This window comes from Camarhynchus parvulus, chromosome 1 (assembly GCF_901933205.1).
Source record: "Camarhynchus parvulus chromosome 1, STF_HiC, whole genome shotgun sequence".
Classification (NCBI taxonomy): domain Eukaryota; kingdom Metazoa; phylum Chordata; class Aves; order Passeriformes; family Thraupidae; genus Camarhynchus; species Camarhynchus parvulus.
Genome location: NC_044571.1, coordinates 48,079,161 through 48,101,427, shown reverse-complemented (window position 1 = coordinate 48,101,427; position 22,267 = coordinate 48,079,161). Strand labels below are relative to the sequence as shown.

The 22,267-nt window shown below is 35.1% G+C and overlaps 1 protein-coding gene across 3 annotated transcripts in view; it reads right to left on the bottom strand.

Moving 5' to 3' along the window:
• Positions 1-16,758: 16,758 nt before the first annotated feature.
• Positions 16,759-22,267, bottom strand: part of RBM26 (RNA binding motif protein 26) — a 47,357-nt gene continuing 41,848 nt past the window's right edge. For all 3 annotated transcript variants that reach the window (XM_030962581.1, XM_030962599.1, XM_030962590.1), the window contains 2 exons: positions 20,759-20,872; positions 16,759-17,546 (listed from right to left, as the gene is read on the bottom strand). In XM_030962581.1, the coding sequence (XP_030818441.1) occupies positions 17,457-17,546; positions 20,759-20,872 (204 nt within the window). In that variant the 3' untranslated portion in view covers positions 16,759-17,456. The remainder of the gene's footprint in view (positions 17,547-20,758; positions 20,873-22,267) is intronic.

Here is a 22,267-nt window from a genome sequence, read left to right as displayed (position 1 = left end):
AGTGCCCTCCACAAAGCTGTCCCTTCAGAGAGTGTTTTCCTATTTTGTGTTATTGATGGCAGCTAACTAATCACATTTTTAATGTTGTCTTTGGGGAAGGCTGTTTGAGTGAATGTGCAAACTAAACTACCCAGAATAAATCTACCTTATTAAATGCTTGAAATTATGTGTCTTTTACGATAAAGAAACTCTCGAGCATTGTTACATTTGCTAACCTTCTTTTTTGTAGAAATCAAAAGACTGGGATTAATTAAAATAATACATCAAAACAGGGGTTTGTACAGAACGTGTCTGCGTGTGAGAGAAAGGCCAAGAAAAATTGGTTAATTGGTGTCTTCATCCCTTCTCTCCTTCCCTCCATTGAAATATATTTTAAAATTGCTTTTAAACTAACCTTTGTTAGCTAAATGTTGTCATTATTTATGCTTTTGGAGAATTTACTAGTGAACAGATCAAAATGCAAACCTTGAGACACAACCTTTCTGCAGTTGTCACAAGAGTTTTTCAAAGCTCCAGAATAGCAAGGAGACTCTCTGAACAAAGCATTTCAGATTTTACAAAATCTGGTTATTTTACTAATATTTTACTGATTATTTTACTGAATTTCCGGAGGTTTCTGTGAAGTGATACATTTAGTAATCTATCTGGTTTTCTAAGGCATACTGATTTGTATGCCTTTAAATTTGTATCATTTTAGAGAAGACTGGGAGAGGAAGGGACTGATTTGCATGGCACAGGCTTTTCTAGAAGATAATGTTTAAAATACTTTAATACACACAGATAAACATCCTTGACCAATAGCATTCAAGCTGTTTTATCTCATCATTCTTAACATTTAGCAAAATGACATAATTACTCAGAGAGCCTTTACTACTTTGGTAAAAGATTGGTTAAATAATTTTAACCAATGATCAGTAGAAATGCTAACTGCTCTTTCATTACTCTCTTCCAGCTGCAAATACAAGTGTGCTTGATATCTAGATTCTTATCTTTAAAAATAAGGCCTATTGTCTGTTTCAAAGATTTGAGCAATGAAGCTGGTTTGGTTTGTTGAGGACCTCTAGACCTGCTTAGTGTAGTACAGTTCATTACTGACTCCTATAGAAAAGGCAGAGAACATTTTCTAATTTTTCAATTAGATAGGAAATGAAACTGAGAGCTAATAATGATAGTTTTACAAAGCAAGGTAGAGAATTTAGTTCAGTTTGCTTTACATATATAACAGTCCAGTGCTTACTTCTGCCCTACTCACCATTTAAAATCAGATTTCATTTGTAACAGACATTTTATAGAATGGGTTCCATAAAAATTAAAATTATGCACCACAGTTCTTGATATCAATCCAAAGAGAAAAGATCTTCAACACAAGACAAGAGAAGCCTTGTGAAAGCTATACAGATTTAGGCTTAGTTTTCTCTATTTTTGCTACAATACTCCTGTTGGTGCAATGGACCAGTCGGAAATTATTTTTCTTTTCTTAATGTTAGACCTCAGATTCTACAGTACTTGGCAATTAATAAATTATTTGGATTCCTAATATCAACTTTGTTTTTACATTAATATATGATTTTACAGTTGTTGTCACAAGCAATTTGCTTGTTGGATGAGGTGACATTTTTAGCAAATTGCTTGAAATTTTGTATGATTTTTTTTTTTGTTATTAATATGTACCAACAGAGAACCCTGTAGATAACACTACAGTAGGAAAATTATCCTGCAGAATTTCAGAGCAATGAATATTCTGCCATTTCAATACAATATATATCCTATAAATAGCACTCTAATGGATATGAAATTACAAATACTGTTATGTTGTCGAAACCCTATGGCTTGTGCTATAGAGGAGGTCAGGCAAGATGATCATAATGGTCCCATTTGGCCTTACGATCTATGAATTTCCAAGAGTTATAGGTCTAGTTTAAGCGCACCCTCAGCATGAGTTGCCTTATTATTTAGCAGAAAGGGGGAAAAAGTAACCTTGTTCGTGCTTATTCTGTAATGCAGTAGGTCAACACACATTTTACCCATAGGGTAAACAAGTTTACTTTTTTATATAAAAAGAACAGGCAATTTAATATATGTCTTTCCTTGTATGAGCCCCAGACCACAGAGATGTGTAACCTGCTAATCATGTCTGTGTGTGCTTATTCTTTTGCATTTAGCTATGGTCAAGAGCTGAGCTCAGGGGAAGGAGATCATCCTTGTATAATAAAATATATAGGGAAAGATGGACCAGTTGTCTCTCTTACATGCTGATGAAGTTACTTGCAATCTAAAGCAAAACAAAAAGCAAGTTAATGGAAATTTGTTTATTCTAACATCCAACCTAAGAGACTGAGCCAAGGAGAAACCTTTATTTACCCAAGCAGACCTGAGAAAATGAGAAAATCCCCATGAATTACACAAAGGTACTTAGAGAAGAAGGGGAGACTATGTTTAATCAAGTATCAATAGATATCTAGCAGAAGGATAAATGAAAAGTGCACATTTTATTACAGCTGAGGGAATATGGTAAAACATCTTTCACTAGTACTTGTTCAAAATTTTAAACACATTTACTTCCCTCACTCTTTCACATTTCTCTCACTTGCCTAGCAAAACATTTTATGGACAAGGATATTGATGGATATAGAACTTAAAGAAAATCTGTAAATTAGTTTCTGAAATGACAAATCAGACATATACACCAAGAACCAAGTTCGAAGACCTGCATTTACTTAGGACACAGATTAACGTAACAAAGGAAGTTCAGAACCTAACTTCCCTTTTCAGAAACTGCCTTTAAGCCCTATTGTGATAGGTGTTTTGACTGTAAAACTCACCCTCAGAGGTGATATTTTGTTTTCTGGCTATTTAATTTGCTCCCTTCCATTCTCTGTTTCTCACACTACTTCAGAATAAATATAATAATACACATAACTAAGTTCAGAGAAAGGCAGAGGAGGTAAAACAAGGGATGAGGATTATTTTTTTAATGAAAACAAAAATTCCAGCATTTAGCAATAAATTTTCCATGCCTCAAGAAGTTCCATCAGAAACAAAGCAAGATATTATTTTGTGTTATTTTCTGGTTAAAAACTGAGAAAGGAATCTTACCCCTGTGCATAGTTTTTTATACTTAATTCAGTTCTACCAGGTTTAACATATCTATGGGATTTTCAGATCAAGTCATTGCATAAGATAACAGTTTAGCAATAAACATTAGCCCTGCTGCTGAGGAATAGGGGAACAAAATGTTTTATTCTTCTCTTTATATGAAGAAAATTTACTTTAAAAACACAACCTATTCCCTTGAGTAGATATATTTTCTTCTGCCTCTTTGGTCGCAAAGATATCTCAGGATATTTCAGCTATTGGGATGTATTTTGTAAATGGGAGGAAGCTGGGAGGGAATATTAGGCTCACTCTGGAATATCTTGTTGAAGGTTACTCAGAATAATTTAAAAGATGTAACAACATTCTGGAAATTCGCCAGTGATCTTTTTGTTCTGGACCAGGAGCTGCTACTTCATTGATTTTCAGAATCAAACCTGTTGGCAGCATAGTTGCAATTTTTCAAGTACAGAATGAAGCTTTTTGTTAATTAACTTAAATTAATTTCTTGAATTTTTGCTGTTTCTCAGTTTGATGCTGTGGGTTTGATATGCTAATGAATAGTCTCTTCCAAACATCTGTATCTCTCTTTTCCAAACATTTTATTTTGCAAATATGATTTATGTATTTAGTGTAACTCATTGGCAAACTTGAGAAAGAGGGCAGGAAAGGAGGTCAACTGTAAAAAGCTGTTAATGAGGAAGGAGATAAAGTAGTATGATGTGGAGGAAGGATGAGAAAAGGAAACTGATAGTATTCTAGTGATCACAAGCCAAACGTAGGAGCACAGAGTACAGCACAAGTAATTTCTCCAGGTACATTTTTAATTACAACAGAATTCAGTCTCAAAAATGAAGAGAAGGACAGTGTTCTCCAACATAATGATTTGTGAATGTTACAATCTGATATTGCTGCAGTTAAACACACCAGACTTTGTCAAAGGTCTTTAAGAGTTCAGTCCATTTAGCCTTGTGAAATTAAGGCTGCGACAATGTGACAGCTTTTGACAAACTTATCCAGGAAGTAAACATCAGGAAGGGAGAAAAGTCATTTAAAACAAAGGACACCTAACTACAGATAACCTGGATGAAAGTCAGTTTATGTACAAACTTACCAGAGAAACAGTTGGGAATATCTTAAAACTGTAAGATATATCCTTGATCGGTTATAGATTACATCCTACTACTACAACGATTTTCAGTGAAATTCACTTGACATGAAAGTCACTATAGGGACTCCTACCCTTTCATAGTCACAATAAAATGAAATTTAAAGGATTTTAAGCAAAATAGTTTCAATTTTATTTTCTTCAACAGTATTTCAGCTATAGCTGCTGATAAATACTTTTTTCAATTGAAAACAATTATTTTGATATTTTAGAACTTCTAGAAAAATATAGATTTTTGTTACACATCTAAATACCAGTTTTTCTTACTAAGTTGTTTTTAGAAGCCTTCAATGGTCCTGATAGATTTATATTCCCTATGCCCATGTTATCATCCACCTTCTTAAATGATGACAGTTATCGGCATTTAGAGTATAATCAACCAATGACAGTACCAAAGGGATGGATGATTTGGTTTTGTAGATGATTCTATTTTTTCAATAGATAATTGTTTGGCTGTCCCCTCACAAAAAAGCAACACAATATTCAACTGTTTTAATTGGTGATCTCTTGGTATAAATCATAAGAAGCATTTACAGCTAAGTAAAGTATTCTGAATTAGAAATACAACAGCATTTGTAAGTACATTTGGAAAGCAAAGTCAAACCCCAGAATTTTGAAAAATCACAATAATTTGAACAATTCTTCATCTATGATCTTTCAATGGCAGTTCAAAAATGGGTCTTAATTTCAAACGAATACAGAACCTCTATAATAAGCTGCCAGAAAGTACCCAGAAATAAGAATGTGGGTTTTAAACTATTTCCATTTCAGGAGAAAATATTAGCTTTCATTTTGAAATAATGTATCACCCTCCTCTATACAATCAAAAGAAAAGACATTTTCTGAGTTTACAGAAGGACAAGATAAAAATGGCAAAATGCAAAGGCATATACCAGTAATAGACTGCAAAATCAATTTAAGAAGTGCAACTGCAGTTGTCTTTCCCAGGTTTTTAATTATGTGTTTGTTTGCCATGGTGGCCTAATTTAGTCAAGTAGATGAGCCAACATTAAAAGCTGGTAGGAGAGGTAAGTAATCCCCAGGGTGGGCTGCTTGTGTAGAGAGTTTAAAAGCTACATGTACAGAAGCAGAAGCCAAGGCAAATTTGAGAAGGGGGTCCACATGATAAACAGTGAAAAGCCAGCAAATCAAATTTTTCACAATTAGTTGAACAACAACTGTGACAGGTTCAGCGCTTAGCATTTTCATTTGTGTGCTCAAATTTGGTTATCCGTCCTCTTTTATGCAAATGTGATGTGACAGGAGAAGCTGGGAGCACTCAAGCAGGCCGATCACTCACAACAGGAGCTGGGTCTGTACAGCTGAGAGGTCTGGATTAAATGGACTGAGTGCTGATGGATAAATGACATAACCTAGGCTGAAAGCCTCATGAAGTGATTTAGAACTTCCACAAGATGATGCCCAGAATATAAATTGCATTTTATTCTCAAATGTAAAAATAGAGGAGATAAAAACATCAGCTTCTGCTAGTAAATAACCATACTTATAATCTTGCTAAATCCAACATGCTTATTGCCTACTACAATAAGGAACTCGGGAAAACTCTAATAGGTATCTCTAATAATTGCTTATACACCAACCTTGTAACTCTACAACTCACGGTGATGTGTTTGTGCTTGCATGGGAGACTTGGAAAGCTGATTAGGCAATTAAATAATTCAATCTACTTTGACAGATGGGAGCATGGCTGATGAAATACATGCATAGACACAGAAAATATTTTTACAATGTACTTGCAAGTGATTTGGCAGCAGAAATTACCAGGTCAGAGAATTCCATCCTACTGCAGAAGGTATAATACTTAAGGTGATGTATTGTGCCAAAAGCATACTTACACATGAAGGGCTAAAGGAAGAATTATCTGTGTAGAGCTCCCCCTCTGCCAGTATATAGGAAACTGAAATTCTAGAGGAAGGCGTGCCAGAAAAGTATTGTAGCTTGCCCCTTTGGCTACACCACTGCATTATTATTAGGTTAATTTTCAAGGCTGTTGGTAATACTCAGAGATTGTTCAAGAGACCTTCAAATCTTACTAATGACAGGAAAGTTCAAATAAAATCACCTACATTAATTTCAGCTTGAAGATTACTATTAATTTTCTTTAATTTTCTTTAATAAAGTTTTTTCTAATTTTGTATCTCACAAGACCACCATTTTATACCTTTCATTAAATCCAGTAGTTATGGTCTACAAAATTTTAATTGTTAATTGCATTTGTCCATTAGCTAAAGTACTAGGATTTTTATTTTTTTAGAACCCATTCCCTGTTTCAGTTGTGACATTTATCTCTGGAGAGGATGGATTCCTTGAAGAACATTGTTGACAATTGTCACCGCTTTTGAAAAGAACAGATTTTCCTTAAGGCTCCTTCATCTACCAGTGGAAACAAATCATATTACCTACTGTTAGACTAAGCTTGGCAACTCAATCACACATCTGAATCTTGACACAATTAGTGAAACAAATAGGTCCAGCATACATCATAGGCATCAGAACCCTGTTGTGGGTGCCACAACTATTACGCTGTTAGGCCATAGCACCTCAGAGACCCAGATTAGCTATCCTAAATCAGACCTTTTCTAGCAGAGAACATGGATATGGTTGTCCTGTTTTGAAACCTAATAGTGTGTGTGAGACTTGTTCCATGCCAATTGGCCTCAGTGTCAGAGAATGGTCCCAGCCATGTTTAATTTACTTGTTTTTATGTAGACCAGGAGGCTGAGTACCAGCATTCCAACAGGGAACAAGACACTGAAATAACCTATGTCTCTAGTGAGTTCTACTAAAAGCAAAAGCTATGAAAACATACTGAAATGTGATAGTGCTGGATATGCAGCAACTAAACCACAGCATCATTCCATGACATGAAATTATTTGGAAGCCACCACAGTCTACCACCTTGCAAGATCTTTAGGCAAGTTACTATAGGCAGAAGTTAGTGTTGCAAGTACGTTCATGGGCTTTTCTCACCATTCATGTGGTTGTTGGGGTGGAAGAAAAATTCAGAAAGTCCCACATCAATCTAAAATACCATTTAAAATTCATGCAGAGGATTCCTAACACATTGTTCCCATGACCACTAACCAATACTAAACAGAGTGGCTAGAGAAGACTATTCATTCTTTGTTCAGACATTTGGAGGAAAACAAACAAAATGCTGAGTTCTTCAAAAGCCAATGTGTACTTTTGCAAGTAACAGTATATATGGTACTAGGGGATATTTTAGAGATTTGAATGCAGATCCATGGAGATAAAAGTAGATAATTACTTTTCATTGTGACTTTGGAGTCGGATTATGACTGAAGATTACAGTCTACCTTTCCTTTCACATAAATATTTTAATTTTGAATGGTTTTGATTATCTGATTTTAGAAGGCAGACATCAAAGACACAACCTCTCTCAGATAAGACAGTACTAGGGATGGCTCCTAACAGTTTTAAGGTTCAGAACAGTTACAAAGCAGTTCAGAGAAAGATGGTCATGACAAGACCATTTTTAGTTTGTGCAACTGGAGAGATATCTGAAAGGAGTTAGTACTGAAATTCTTTGCACTGCAAAAATGTCCACTTTGAAGGCTGAATTGACAAGCTCCTGTTAATGTAACCACAAGAACTTAGACCAGTACCTTTCATCTTACTCTGCAGCCAGGATAATAAAAGAGGATTCCCTTGTTCCATGGCAATAACTCAACATCATACCATTAGTTCACTCAGCCAACAAGTTAAACAGCTTAACAAACAGGAAAGTTCCATTAACTGACTTGTTGATGTTATCCTACCTAACTTGGATGAACAGGTTTGAACACACAAACACCCATTGACTGGATAAGTAGTCTTTCAAAAGAGTAACTGACTGTTGACACAATGTACTCCACAGGGACTCATAACGAGGAACACTAAATTGTGCAATCACTATGCCATGCAGAAGTAATCACTAAAGTGAGGCTTCTCTTTACTTCTAGGTATCTTGGATGATACTCTAGAGTTCCAAATGAAAGCTTCTCTGAAAATACTAGTCAGAATCAGTAATTCCTGGTCCTATTCTCCGGATTTAGCAGTATTTCCCAAATCTTTTACAGCATGGCTTGTCTGCAACAAACTAGGCTACCCACAGGTGTGGCAGAGAGAGGGCAGATTGCAGGAAAGAAAACCTGCAGATAAACAATTCTTTGGCTAAGAACTTGAAACCTCAGCTTCCATCTGCCTCAGCACCTCCTTCCAGAATTTTAATATTGGTAGTTTATTTCACCAGCACCCAACAAATTTAAACAAAGCCAGCCTTTCTACCATCTAACCTAATTTCAAGTCTTACAGTGTATGGTACAGGCCTACACTTACTCTGATTTCTTATCACTTGCTGCGTTCCCTGAATAAGGTCATGTCTGTCAGAATTGCCTTTGTTCCCTGACAACGGTTTAGCTTTTCTACACAGATCCATTTGAGAAAATGATCTCTTCCTGCTCCAACCTAGCCTCAAGGCTGCTTCACCCAGCTGGCAAAGCTGAGTTCTAGGAAGTGCAAGTGCAAGCATGATGGTTCTGCTGCACAATGCTGAGTAGAGGAGGAAACCCTGCTGCTGCTGGATTAGCACTGCACTAACAGAGAGTCACATAGCCTTTGACACAAAGCTACCATATTCACAATAAGCTAAATGAAGGTCCTAAAAATCAGACAAAAATCAAGGTTTCTCACATCTCTTTTGGAGGTGATCGTTGACTCATCCGAGACTGCCTTCCCCCCATCAGAACCACTGAAGGATATGCCAAAAGGAGTCAGAGTTCCTACAGCAAAGTCCCTGTTTGTAAGGCTATGAAGAACACAAATGGGTCCAGAGTCAGCTCAAGTGCAGGGCTATGCCGCTTTCAATTTAGTGGATCACAGCTGAAGCACAGCATGTTCTGTGCTTGTCCTGAGTCCTGTGCAAAGTTCAAGGCTTCTGTTCTCAACTGCTTTTCTGATCTTCTGTGGAAGCACTTCAGCTTCCACATTCTGCTCACTAAAGGTTTTATTAAATGTTTTGTTCTGGCTCCTGTAAATCAGGGGAAGAGAAGAGACAAACCAAGAGTTGAAGCCAAACACGCGTAACCAAGAAGAGCACAGTGGTGTGGGTTTTTTCAGTGAATGTAGCATGGCTTGAAACAGAATAATGGGATGAAGAGGTCTACTGAGGTCACCTCCTCACTCCTGTCCCAGCAACTCCCACCAGTAACATCTTTTCAGTCATCAGGTAGATTAGGAAGGTAATTCATTTGTACTATCCCATTTTAAATTACTACATTATCACTCAAATACCTGCTGTGTCAAGCACAGAGCATGGGCAGGAGTGACCAGCTATGGTCCTCTCTGATCCTGGTACAGAACAAGACTATTTATGAAAACATTTTTCACAACTTAGTCCTGGCCATCAAAGAGTTAATACTGCTTTATATAGAAAATTAATTCTTGAAAAACACTATAAAGTTCAACAGTGGGCAGAAATTATTTCACACAAAGATTCAAATGCTAAAACTAGCTCCGTATTTGTTAATTCAGGGTGACTCCAGAGAGTAATTCATAAGCTTCTAAATTAATATTTTTAAGGAGGTCATAAAATGTGAACTTTAGTAACTGCTACAGCCAATCAAGGTACCATCAATCTTGCCTTAGACTACTAACACACTAGTAATTACCTACTCAAATTACTTTAAAAGTTTAACAAAAGCTTATCTACAGATAGTACTGTAGCATGATATACTACCATCTTAAAAATGGTAGTGTACTGAATTCTCCTGGTTAATCTTCTAGTTATTTCAGATTCAAATTTCTGTAACTTACTCTCTATTTATTCTGTGTTTTCCTGGTAAACTGTCTTCAAAAAATTCAATATATGGTAGATTTGAAGAGAAGAGCCAGTAAAGAGCAAAGACCTCAGTATTTTTAGTAGAGAAAGGATTACAGAAAAAAAGGATGGAAAAGAAATAGTACTTACTTTAAATTCACTTGAAAGGATGTTTGGAGACAGCTCAACACAGAAACTGAAGAAATAAATATATTTTAAATTATTTTAATATTCTAGTTATTAGAGCATAAATTCAGTTAAGATATGCAAATAATATTGTGGGAGTTCACCAGTACAAAACTGCACGTACAGAGAGAACTAACCTATTGAAACTTAACAAGGTCTAATATCACTTATATTCCTTAATTTTTCATTATATATTGACAGGAAAAAGTGCTCTATATCATTCTGTTGTACTGCCAACATCCTTACATTACTTCTAATAAAGAACTTATTTTGTAATTCAGGTCAGGCAGTAAGTCTGCTGACCAGCACTTTGCTTATTCCACCATAAAGACTACAGCTATTGCTTTTTGCTCTTTAATCTCACATTTTCAGTAACAGAATACTCTCACAGATAAATTTGGCTACATCACATACAATACATCTAAATACACAACACACAGGATGTTGCTTCTGGGAACAAAGAATTCCAAATCCTAAACAATAAAAGTTTTCTAAGGTAAATTATTATCACAGAGAAAGCAGATAGAAAACTATAATTAAAAACTGTATTAAAAATACTCTTTGATTTCCTATTTAATGGGTACAAAAATCACACAGGGGACGTATGATTTTAAACATTACCTAATATCTCTCTGAGAGCAGCAGTGGATAAATGTTAATAATCTATCAGATCAGAAAGCAAAGAAATATTCATGATAAATAAAACCAAGTAATTTTTACAACCAGAATTCCTCTTCTCACAATCACTTCTGGTAAGTAAGGTTTCCTTCTTTATGTGAATTCAAGGACACTGACTCCTTGGAAGTCTTGCAGCATTTTGTGATGCTCATCCACAGGTGCTGATACAGCGGCCCCCTTCAAGAAAAAAGGAGAACATATAATAATGTCCACATAGCTGATTTTGTGAGTTAGGAGGAGTGTAAAAAAATCTGTGGTGCCTCAGCACTTTTTGACATTGCACTAATGAATGAAAGGGAATAGAAAACAACACAGAATTAGTTACATACATGTCCTGCATGGTGTTGGCCTATATATGATTTGTGGGCATGGGCTACCAGCAGCTTCCTCGTGCACCCAGGCAAGACCGCAGGAGACAGTGAATGGGTGTACAAGGATCAGCAAGTATTCCACATCATAGCTGAAAAATTGTTTTGTGTAATTACAGTGCACCAGTTGGAGGAGCTACAGTAGTAATTATTTGATGTATTTAAGATGAGTCTACCATAAAGCAAATATAACTGGCTACAGTGGTGGAGTTTATTCAAACTACATTAGGCTGCTGATTTCTTTTGTAGTTTGTATGAAAATCCAATGTTGTGTGCCATTTCTCCACTTTCCAGCAATAAGTTTTAGCTTTCCTTATGACAGAGCAGAAACACATGTTTAAAAGATTAATTCTTACAAAAGGATTTGACAAACAGGATGAAGCTACCCAAAGTTTTCTATAAGTTCAAGCGTAGTCTATCAAACCTAATTCAACTCCCAGAGCAGAAAAAGCAACAGATACATGTCTCTTGCAACACAGAAACATTCTTCCGTTTTATTCAGATTTAAACACCTGGAGTCGTTTTATCATTGGTACCTAAATCCAGAGAGATACTTTGTTTCAGTTCACACACATAGGATTTCTGCTGACATAGTAGAGATGTATACAGGTTTTTGCAAGAAATGCAAATATTAGCATGAGAACTGAAACAGGAAAAAAATCACTGAAGTGTTAAAATGGGAGCACTTCCCGGCTTTGTTTCATTTGTGTAGCCATAGTGCCCTCTAGCAGCCGAAAGAGAAAATACAAGGCTTTATCTCGAGAAAACAAAAAACAAAAAAACCAACCAACCAACCAAAAAAACCAAAAAAAAACCCCCAAAAAAACTCCACATACGAAATCAGAAGTGGTTTTTGTTTTGGGGGGGATTTTAACTTTTTTTTTTTTTTTAACAGAAAAAGGACAGTTTGCAAATGAGAGGAGGAACATTTCTGCATGTTAAAACAAGATACTTTAATGGAAAGGACACTTATCTTGGCTTCTATGTAGCAGAGATCTGTAGAACTGGGAAGCTCTATAAAAATGAGGAGTTTTGCCCTAAAGGCATTTGTGTGATTCAGTAGATCTCAGCTACTCTATACATGCACTAGCAACGTGCACCGGACTTTAGCAAAAGGATATAGATTCTTACATGCATAGATTAACACACATTTTGGCAAAGTCTTTTTTTCTCTTTGGCTCAAATATCTTTATTGCACAAAATTTTGTGCAAGATAAAGAATACATTATGACCTTTAAAAGCTAAGAAACTTTTGTCATTTCCCTAGAGAGCAAATTTTTGGTTAGAGAAGAGTTCATATGCCTTAGAGCTGGGACATACCCTGTCTGGATGCAGACTATCACAAAAACATTTTTGAGAAGCTAGTGCTTCTTTGCCTTTTGCATTTAAAAGAACATTAGGCTTAAGAAACAGAAGCCATTCTTCAGCAACTAGGAAAAGAACATCTGCACTTTTGGAAGTTTTGGGGCCTGTAAATGACATTTCTGATTTCCAATAAACTCTGAGCTTGTCAGCAGGAACTCTAACACAATTACCTTTCTCCCTTTTCTTTGCAGATAAAAAGTATACATTAGATGATATAAAAAGATCTGATTTTTTAAAGAAAATTTTTACCCATCAAATTACTACCAAAAAATTATGTACATCTGCAACACAGAAAAATAAAATAGTGTAAAAGAGTAAAAAGGTTATTCTACACTCTCTGTATTCAAGAGGTCAAAATGAAACAAGCAGGTCTACTGTAGATGTTTTTCAGAAAAATGAATTTTGACAAGTATACATCAAACTTTTTTCTTCTATTTGCTGATAAGGAAATACTAAAATCCAGTTCATCAGCTAGACCAGACAGATTTTCTAAATATGGTATTCCAGTCTTTGGCAGAGAGAGGTGAGAAACTGAATTAATCTGTTCTGCTAACAAAACAGGAGGAATATTGGAATTCAAGAATTAAAACTATAATATCAAAATTACTACACTATACCACAGGGTCAGATGAGATGATTTTCAAAGACATCAACTGGTCTCAGGATTACAAGCTTACTGCAAGAAGAAGAAAAAAATGTTAATCTTCACTTGAACCAAGAACAAAGTACAATCATTCAGATAAGTTTTAGTATAAACACATATAGAATGATTTTTTAAAATAATTATCTATTAGGAAAAATAGATGGTATGGGTGGTATAGGTGGTATGTTCTTGAAATCCTTCTCATTAGAGTTCACCTTAAATCTCAAGAGAATTCAAATAAAGATTGAAATCACCGAAGTCTATTTTTGTTATTTTTGATGTCTTCAGAGTAACAACATGGTTCAGAATAAAACATGTAGAGGAATATTTAAATTAAAAAAAAACTTATAAGACTGTAGTATTTAGGTACCTGTGTAACAAACACACTAGTGCATTTAAAAAGGTCTACATTGACCTCTTTACACAGTCCACAAAAACTAAAGGTTCATCTTGCCCAAGGATAGATTTACAGCTATATTGGCTCATTAGAGAAAGATGAAGCTTTCTTCTTTTATCTTGATCAAGAACTTTTACTTTGTGTGATTTAACAGGTTCATTTGAAAGTAATCAAGTGCTGTAACACCAATACAGTAAGATACAGCTCCACTCAGAACACTGTGATGAATAATAATTTTTTTTTCAAATTTCACTTGTTTTCCCAGACACCCCTCAAATTTCTGTTATTTGTTCCAATTGCTCTAAATTTAAATTTTTTCATTGTAACTTACCGTCTTAGTTGTAATAAAAGATAAGTAATACAGGATTAAATCTGACTATATTTTCATTAGTTGCAACATAAAAACCAAATTTTAATTCGTCAGTGAAGTGCTTCATTGAAGGTCTCTACCCCTTTATATTACTTTGTGTGTTTGTACAACTGTAGTGTTTGACTGGTATTAAGAGAAGGAAAAATATGAACAGTACTGGCCATAAACGTAGTTTCAAAGATTTATTCTTGTTAATCTACTGTTTTGTAGAAATTGTAATATAGTCTGAATTACTGATTCTCTTCACTTCAAACGTTTTGTAGTTCAACCAAATCTAGTTTTAACCAATACTGCCATTGAACTGCATGTCAGCTCACATCTTACTCAAGTCCATTAGCATCCAAGTGGAAAATAACATACCTTCTTAAATGTTATCTTTTATTCCATGGAAATTTTGAAAAGCTGTATTGAAGAAAACCAAGCCAGCAGGATGTTTGGTTTGTTGACTGAAACAAGGATGCTGCTCCAGGTGACAAAAGAATTCATTGTAAGCTATGTTAATAAGGATCTGAAGTGACAAGCATTGGCTAAGGTAGCAGCAAAAAGATGGAGGGAAGAGCAGAGCTAGACAAGGAAGGCAGAGCAAGCCAACAAGAAATCAAATGAAGAAAATAATTTGACAATGACAGAAATCTGTATAGAATCCATTCAGACTGTAACTGGGACACTGTTTTCTTATACTGAATGATATACAGCCACAGACTGGCTTTGACTGGGGTTGGTTTTAAAATGAGAATAAACCAAGCCATTCTGATGCTGGTGTTTTTCAACCATTCAGAATGTCACAAGGTAACAGCAGGGAACAAAATACACACCAGTATAAAGTTTGCAGAAGGAAGGTGATAAAAAAAATTTAAAAGATTTCCTCCTTTGCGGGGTGCAAAGTTGCAATGAAATGAATCTTGGATGGATGCATTACTAGGCTGAATTCAAAACAAGCAGGCAAACTTGGAACTCGAGTTTTCAAATTATATGATACAGCAATTTCAGATAATTTGTAAGAAGCATCTATGTAATAAACACACTTATAGTTGCTGTTAGGTTGTGTTGAGTGACTGCAGTGAAAAGGCAGGTTTGAGCAGCAAAGCATGCCACACAAACACTTCATGGAGCGTGGGCAGTGTTTTACTATGCTGTACCTGTTCTGTAAGACAACACACAAAAAAAATCTCCACATCATGGATTGTCAATTTGGCCCCCTTCAAATGTACAAAATAATTAAATAAGTAGGAAAGCTTGCACTTAATTCAGTGAATTAGAACAGCTCATTCAGAGCACTGGATAAAAAGGTTCTTAAAATATTTTATTTTGCCTGAAATTCAGTGTAAAAGGAAACCAATATCCCAAATACAATTCCTTACGGCAAAATTTAGAACTTAGTGTAACAAGCATGGCAGTCAATTGTGACATTTCAATGTGAAACTAGGACTGTACAAAAATTTAAGTGCATGTTTTTTGCAACAAGATATGCATACACATCAGGACAGAGGGGAAAATCAAACAAAAAGCTCAACAAAAACAAAACAGGATCCCGTTCTTGAAATCCCTTCAAATAACTGAAAAGCACAAACAAAAATTCTACAGCTGGAGCTCTTCTCTCTAGAATGCTACTACTTCTACTTTTCTCCATTCCTACTTTGGAATTGAAAAGAAAAAAACAAAACAAAACAGGGACATGACTTATACCCATTCTCCTCCTCTTTCCAGCAGAAGACAAAATCATGGACTAAAGAAAACACCCTATTAACTGAAGTACTACCACAAAATCACAGAATATTTCAAGCTGGAAGGGACTCACAAGGATCATCGAGTCCAACACTTAAGTGAATGGTGACACAGGCTCATATCCATCTATTTGATAACTAAGACAGTGGTTTTATGATGCACTCATTAAAGAATTAATGGGGGGAAAATATTAAATCAAAACAACACCCCACCCACTCCCTTCAGAAAAAAACAAAACCCAAGAATTTAATACTTAACATGGGTTTCCTTTTGAAACCAGTCCAGTAAAATGCCACTAAGTAGAAATAAAACCAAGTCTTTCTGAGAAGTCCTTTACTGCAAGAGTAGGCAGTTCCCTTTCCTAAGAAGCAACTTCAGACCTCATATACCAGAAAGACCAGCTAGAAAGAGCCAATGAAGACTTTCTGTAGAGTACACTAACATTTCACCTATGTTTTGAATGGTGAATATGTGCTATACTGTGAACACAGGATTTTCCAAGTGTTTAATTTGAAATGAAGAAAAGTAATCATAAAAACACAAGAATAAAAAAAATGCATTAGTTGTGTACTCAAATGTTTAGACTATTACCTACTAAGTATTCAGATTCTCCTCACATATTTTTCTAAATTATATTTCAGTACTGCATGTAATTTTTGTGGCATGAAACTTTCTTCTAGAGTTGCCCAGTGCAATATATGTAAAAAAATTCCTTATTGTTGAGAGTATTATTCTATTTAAGATTTTACTTGCATCACTTCAGATTCAGAACATCCAAAAGTTTTTATGAAGAGTACACCATGTGTTAATGTAGATAAAACACGATTGAGATTGGTTTCATATATTCAGTATTATTTTAGTGTAAGTGATAGTGATTCAAGCTCCTTTTGTGAACATGGGGGTGGGGGTTGCCATCTGGAATGGTCTTTTTTTTTTTTTTTTTTTTTTTTTTTTTTCCATCATGAAGGACCATAGCCTTAGCTTTTTTGGTTATTGCTTTTTTTTTTCTTTTTCTTTTTTTTTTTAAGACCATTCCATTTCTTTATTTTTTAACATCTTAAAGTCATAAGGACTTATATGCAAAGCAGTCATACACTTTATCATTAAAACCCATAGGTAAAATACGTACACAAATCCAACAAAAGGCTAGTACATAGTAAAGCCTAAGCATACTACTATGCAATATTATGAATACATAACTTTAGAGACTTCAGTTTAGTACTGTTATCTATTCATTTCTGAAAACATTCACAAAGATTTTAAATGCAAATTTTCATTCCGTATCTGGAATAGAACAAAAATTATCTATGTTATAACAACTTTTGGTCATTTGTGTTTGACCAATTCAGTAAATTACAAAGAACCCAAAGAATTCTGTAACTTTCTGTAGAACTATGTAATAAAAACATTGCATATGTTCCTAGTATGATGTCTTTAGCAATCATTTACTGAAATGTAACTCAAACATCAATCTTTCAAAATGTATAACCGACCAGCTGCTTTTTAATCTATATCTGAATCCAACTTCATCACAAAACCCCTTTTAATACAAAGATGCAGAAGTACATTAGGTAATACTAATGCAACACAGGTGCAGCTCTAGCATTGTCGTTGATCAGTTGAATCATCTTCTCCATGAACGAGATTCATTCTCCTCTTCCTCTTCATCATCATCTTGAAGCAGTGAGTCATCCACCAAAGATTCTTCCTGAAACTTCAAGAGAATATGTGATAACCGTTACATCAAAAAATGTTAAAAATCAAAAGGCAAAATACAAATCTCTGGCACTTGCACTTTAATACAGAAGAAAATTTGGTTGTGAATAGGTAAACATTAATGCTTTCAATAAAGTACACTGGATATGTATGTCTTATCTATATATATTACAAAATGGCAAATGAAACTTTTTTTCAAAAGACTTCAGGATGACCATGACACATGCACCTCATCCTTAAGCAGCTCTTCTGATTCTTCAGCATATCATTCATGTCCAAGCTACTATATTCCCATGAAACTTAACATGCTATACTGAAAACTAATGGTTTTTTGCATGTTCAGAGTATCAAAAAGGCTGAATCTGGGATTTTTTGATTTTGACAGCTTAATCAAGATTGAAATCAATATAAAAATTTAAACTAGGCAGGGAGACAGGTATTTAGAGAAATTCAGACAAACTGTATTAGTATATTCTCAATTCTGTTCCATAACATAGTAACTTGACAGACTTCAAAGGCTTTGAATGTAAGTTGCTTTAATTTCTATCTACATATAGACACAGAGGTGTATATAAACTATCCTATCTTGGAAATTTTTTGACGATCACCCCTAACACAGCAAACTCTGCTATAGCTAAAGAAAGGAATAAAACACAAGGATGTCTTTCCCTAGCAAAACTGCCCAGCTGTTAGCTGTTATGTTCTTATTTACTCCTTGTGTCTAAGGAATGGTAGGTTTTTTTACAGTATTTCCAAATTCAGCAAGAGGTGTGAAGGTTGATTTGCAAAATTATGAAGTCTTCTGAGAAACTCCTATCTTCATTACTCTTGCACATGGAAAGCACAGTTTCAAAAGGAGCTCTGTTGACACCTGACCTGTCTATCAATGTATGCCTTCATAGTCTGACCATGACTGGAACACAGAAGCTTTCTGAGGACTTAAGATTCTTTCCTGGTATTCCCTGATGTTCAGTGAGCTAAAATACAACACTGCAACAGTCAAAGAGGAGTAGTCCTGGGCAATGCATAATGCAGAACTCTACAGAACACAAGACTGAGTGGCAGTACAAAAGATCAAAAAGTCAGGCTTCCATAGATGGGAACAACTACAGGGAGATAAAATAATTGAGGGGAACTATGACAGTGTCCCTGCATATTAAGTATCTCAAAGAAAGTGAAGAGAGAACATGTAGGTGTGGCAGATCCAATAGAACAATACTTATTCAGGGTAGACATAGTTGAACACTAGCATTCCTTGTTACAGGACATTAGAGATGATACTCAGATTCTAAAGAAACCAGCTAAATTAATACAATAAACACATGTCAAGGCCTTTTAACTACAAAGACATCATATCTCTGACTCAAGAGGTCCCACAACTGTAAACCTCTGATGATTAAAAGGTTATCTTTACTTACACAATTTATACTCTTCTTAGGGATCAACTGTTGACTCAGAAGAGTCAACTCTTTTGTTAGGCACCCAGGTGTAGAAAATAAGGCATCTAGGAATACCAGACGCTTTTATAATTAGCTGCCTACTCACCAGAGATTTTCTAAAGGGCTCAACTCCGAAAGACTTTCCTCTTGTTTACACAATGGACTGGGAACCCTGTTTCATTATTAAGAATCTCACTCAGCCGAATTACATAGTTTTTTTCTTTTTTTGAGACAAAGTACTCATTTTTATTGAAGTCTTAAGTCTGCTATCTTCTCTAGCATAGTACTCAGCTGAACTAACACGGCATTACAGATACGGAACACTGAAGAAAAACTTTTTCATGTGCTTACAACTGCTGCTATAAAACAAATTAAGTAAGCAGCAAGCAGACAAAACCCATGAACAGCTAAGGGTTTTAAACCAAGTTCAACTCTTAGGTATTTTCCACAAGAATAATTAGCTAATGCAGTTAAAAGACAGATCTCTCTGTAGTTCACCTACCAATGAAGCTGTACATTCCTTCCTTTACTCTGCTGAAATGTTTGCCTATCCCTGCATGCCTTCCTTTGCTACATAAAAAGTCTCAGTGAAGTGGTTACCAAAAGAGACCTCTCAAAAATGCAGACTCCTTGCATCAACACACTGCTGTTCCGAGGCAATACTTCCCTGAAGGAGATGTCACAAAATACCTAAGATGCTCTGAAGACTCCATAATATAATATCTTGTTCAATCACAGCTCATGACCATCTGACAATGCTTGAGGTTTGTGTACATGAGGAAAGTAGCACTCAGTAAACTGGAATGCACAAATGTCTAATTTGAGAGGTACCTATTTTCAACTGGCACACAAAAAATGAATTGGCATTTTTGGAGACAGGAAGCCAGCAGACAGAGTGGTTTTCTTCAGGAAAAAAACAGAATGTGAACACTACCAATGTAAGAAAACTAACCAAATTTGGCTGTATCAAAGCAAACTTGTGAAGCTCCTTCTACGGTAGATCCACCAAAATATCACAGGAAAAAGATGCGGACAAAATATTGTCATCAAGTAAGTCAAGGTGCACTTCTACTTGAACTTTTCTATGCCAGTTATGTGGATACAGTTAACTGACAGTAAACAAATCTGGGAAGAGATTGCTTGACTTTATCCCCAGGTGACATTTATTCTTCTGAATTCACAAACGTAGGTATTTTGAGTGTAATGAGTTAGATCGCATCAGTATGCATTGCCCCACTACTCCTACATTAACCAATTAGGATTATTTGGACAAGGCTTTAGTATCTCTTATGGACCACGATGAAGATTAACACTCAAGCAAAGGTACTTTAGATGTTTGAGTGAAGTCAGAAAATGCTCTGAATTACTCCTTCACCTGCATCCTCTGAGCCATATCCATAAAGGATAGTTAGAGTCTAAAATATGATCCTCTAAGAAATTAGTGCCAAAAGCAGATGCACAAACCCATGTTTTGGACAAATCTCTCTCTTGCAAGTTCTCTCTCATGCAAGTTCAAACCTGTGCCTTCCATTTTCTAGCTATATCCTTTAAAGTTTTTTGTTATGTAAGAAATGAAATATTTCTACAAGCAAAAGCAAAGTATCTAGACTTCCAACACCCTAAACCCCAAGAAATATATAGAAATCTACTTTCTGATATGATTAAAAAATACAAGTATGAATCCACAGATAAATTTTCTTTTTGAAAAGTTCTATTATTTCATCTTAAAAAAGAAAAATTAAAATAAAAATTAAAGAAAAAGCGAGCTTACTTCTTCTTCATCAGGTTCAGCTTCTTCTGTTTCAACAGCTGACATACTAGCAACAGGCTTGTTCCATGCCAACTTGAGCTCTTGTCCTTTGAAACGAGATCCATGAATTGCAGCCTAAAACAAGTTTAACTATCTTAGTTACACATGACTACAAAAGAAAGTCTAAGTTGCAATATGTTCATACTGAAGTACTGATACTAGGTTAAATGAAACAACTTGATTCACTGCACATGCAATTCATACATCCTTTGAGGAAAATGAGGAAAATACATTCAGAAGAAAATAAGCTTGGAAAACCATAAATCATTTGGTAATGTGGGTAACATACTGAACCAACACCTTCCTGGTTTTTATTTTGCTGGGTTCCTCACCTTTCAAAGACAGACACAAAACTGTTAATGCATAACTTACTGGAAGAAGTAAGACATCCTTACAAATGATTTAACATATTTTTAAAAAGCCAACAACCAAACAACTGAAAAAAAGCCCCCTTGTGATTACAATTTAATCTACTGGAAAACGTTCCACTTCCTGTAAAGCTGTTGTAAGTGAAATGTAAAAAATTTTAACTTATGGGATATTCATGTCTTTCTAAGTACCAGCTGCATTAAGTGGCTGCTTTAGAAATAGTATGTTCAAATTAAAGTAACATGAATGAGCATAAATCAGCGTTAGCAACATTCCGAAATAACTGTCATGGTCACAAAAGATTTATAGTACAATCTGAAAGTACAGCATAATGTGAAATGTAGAAACAATTACATGTTCAATGACATCTGAACATGAATTGTGTGATATTAAAGTCCCCAGGTATAAATTTTAAATCTGTACATATATATTTATGATAAATTTAAAAGATTCTATGCTTATTAAAATGCAGCTCAGGAGCTTTTTGTCCATGGTCTCATCACAATGTCACACAATTAGAATTTTTAAAAGTACTTATAAGTGACATTTAGGTCCAGAAATAACTTGTAATCTTTGGAAGAAATTACTACTACATAAAAATGCAACGTTTTACAACAGGGAATCTTCCTCTTCCTTCTAGGCTAGAACATACATGATCATAAAGTCTAGGTCTATTTTCATTTAAGAAGGTAAAATATTAGCTGCATTTACTTCACAATTTGCCTCAGCAGATGTTTTTAATAATTACCTTCTACAACTTTCCAAATTACCAGCCTTAATGCTTTAGTTGTAAACACAGACATTCCAAGGGAAATGCATTGAATATGTAAGAAAATCTTAAAGAAAATACAAATTTTCCTGGATTTGATTGAATCCAGTTTTCATAAAATCTTCATTTAAAAATGAAGGTGAAATTAGATACAAAGTCTGATTAAACACAAAGTTGACAGTTAAATGTTTTAATGCTCACTAAAACATGGACATCTCAAACACTGATCATGAATCCTGATCCTGATCCTTGCACTGAATCATACTCCATCTGGGAGAAGTAAAGACTTTATTTGGATAGTCCACAAAAACAGATTATTGCTCCAGGTGACC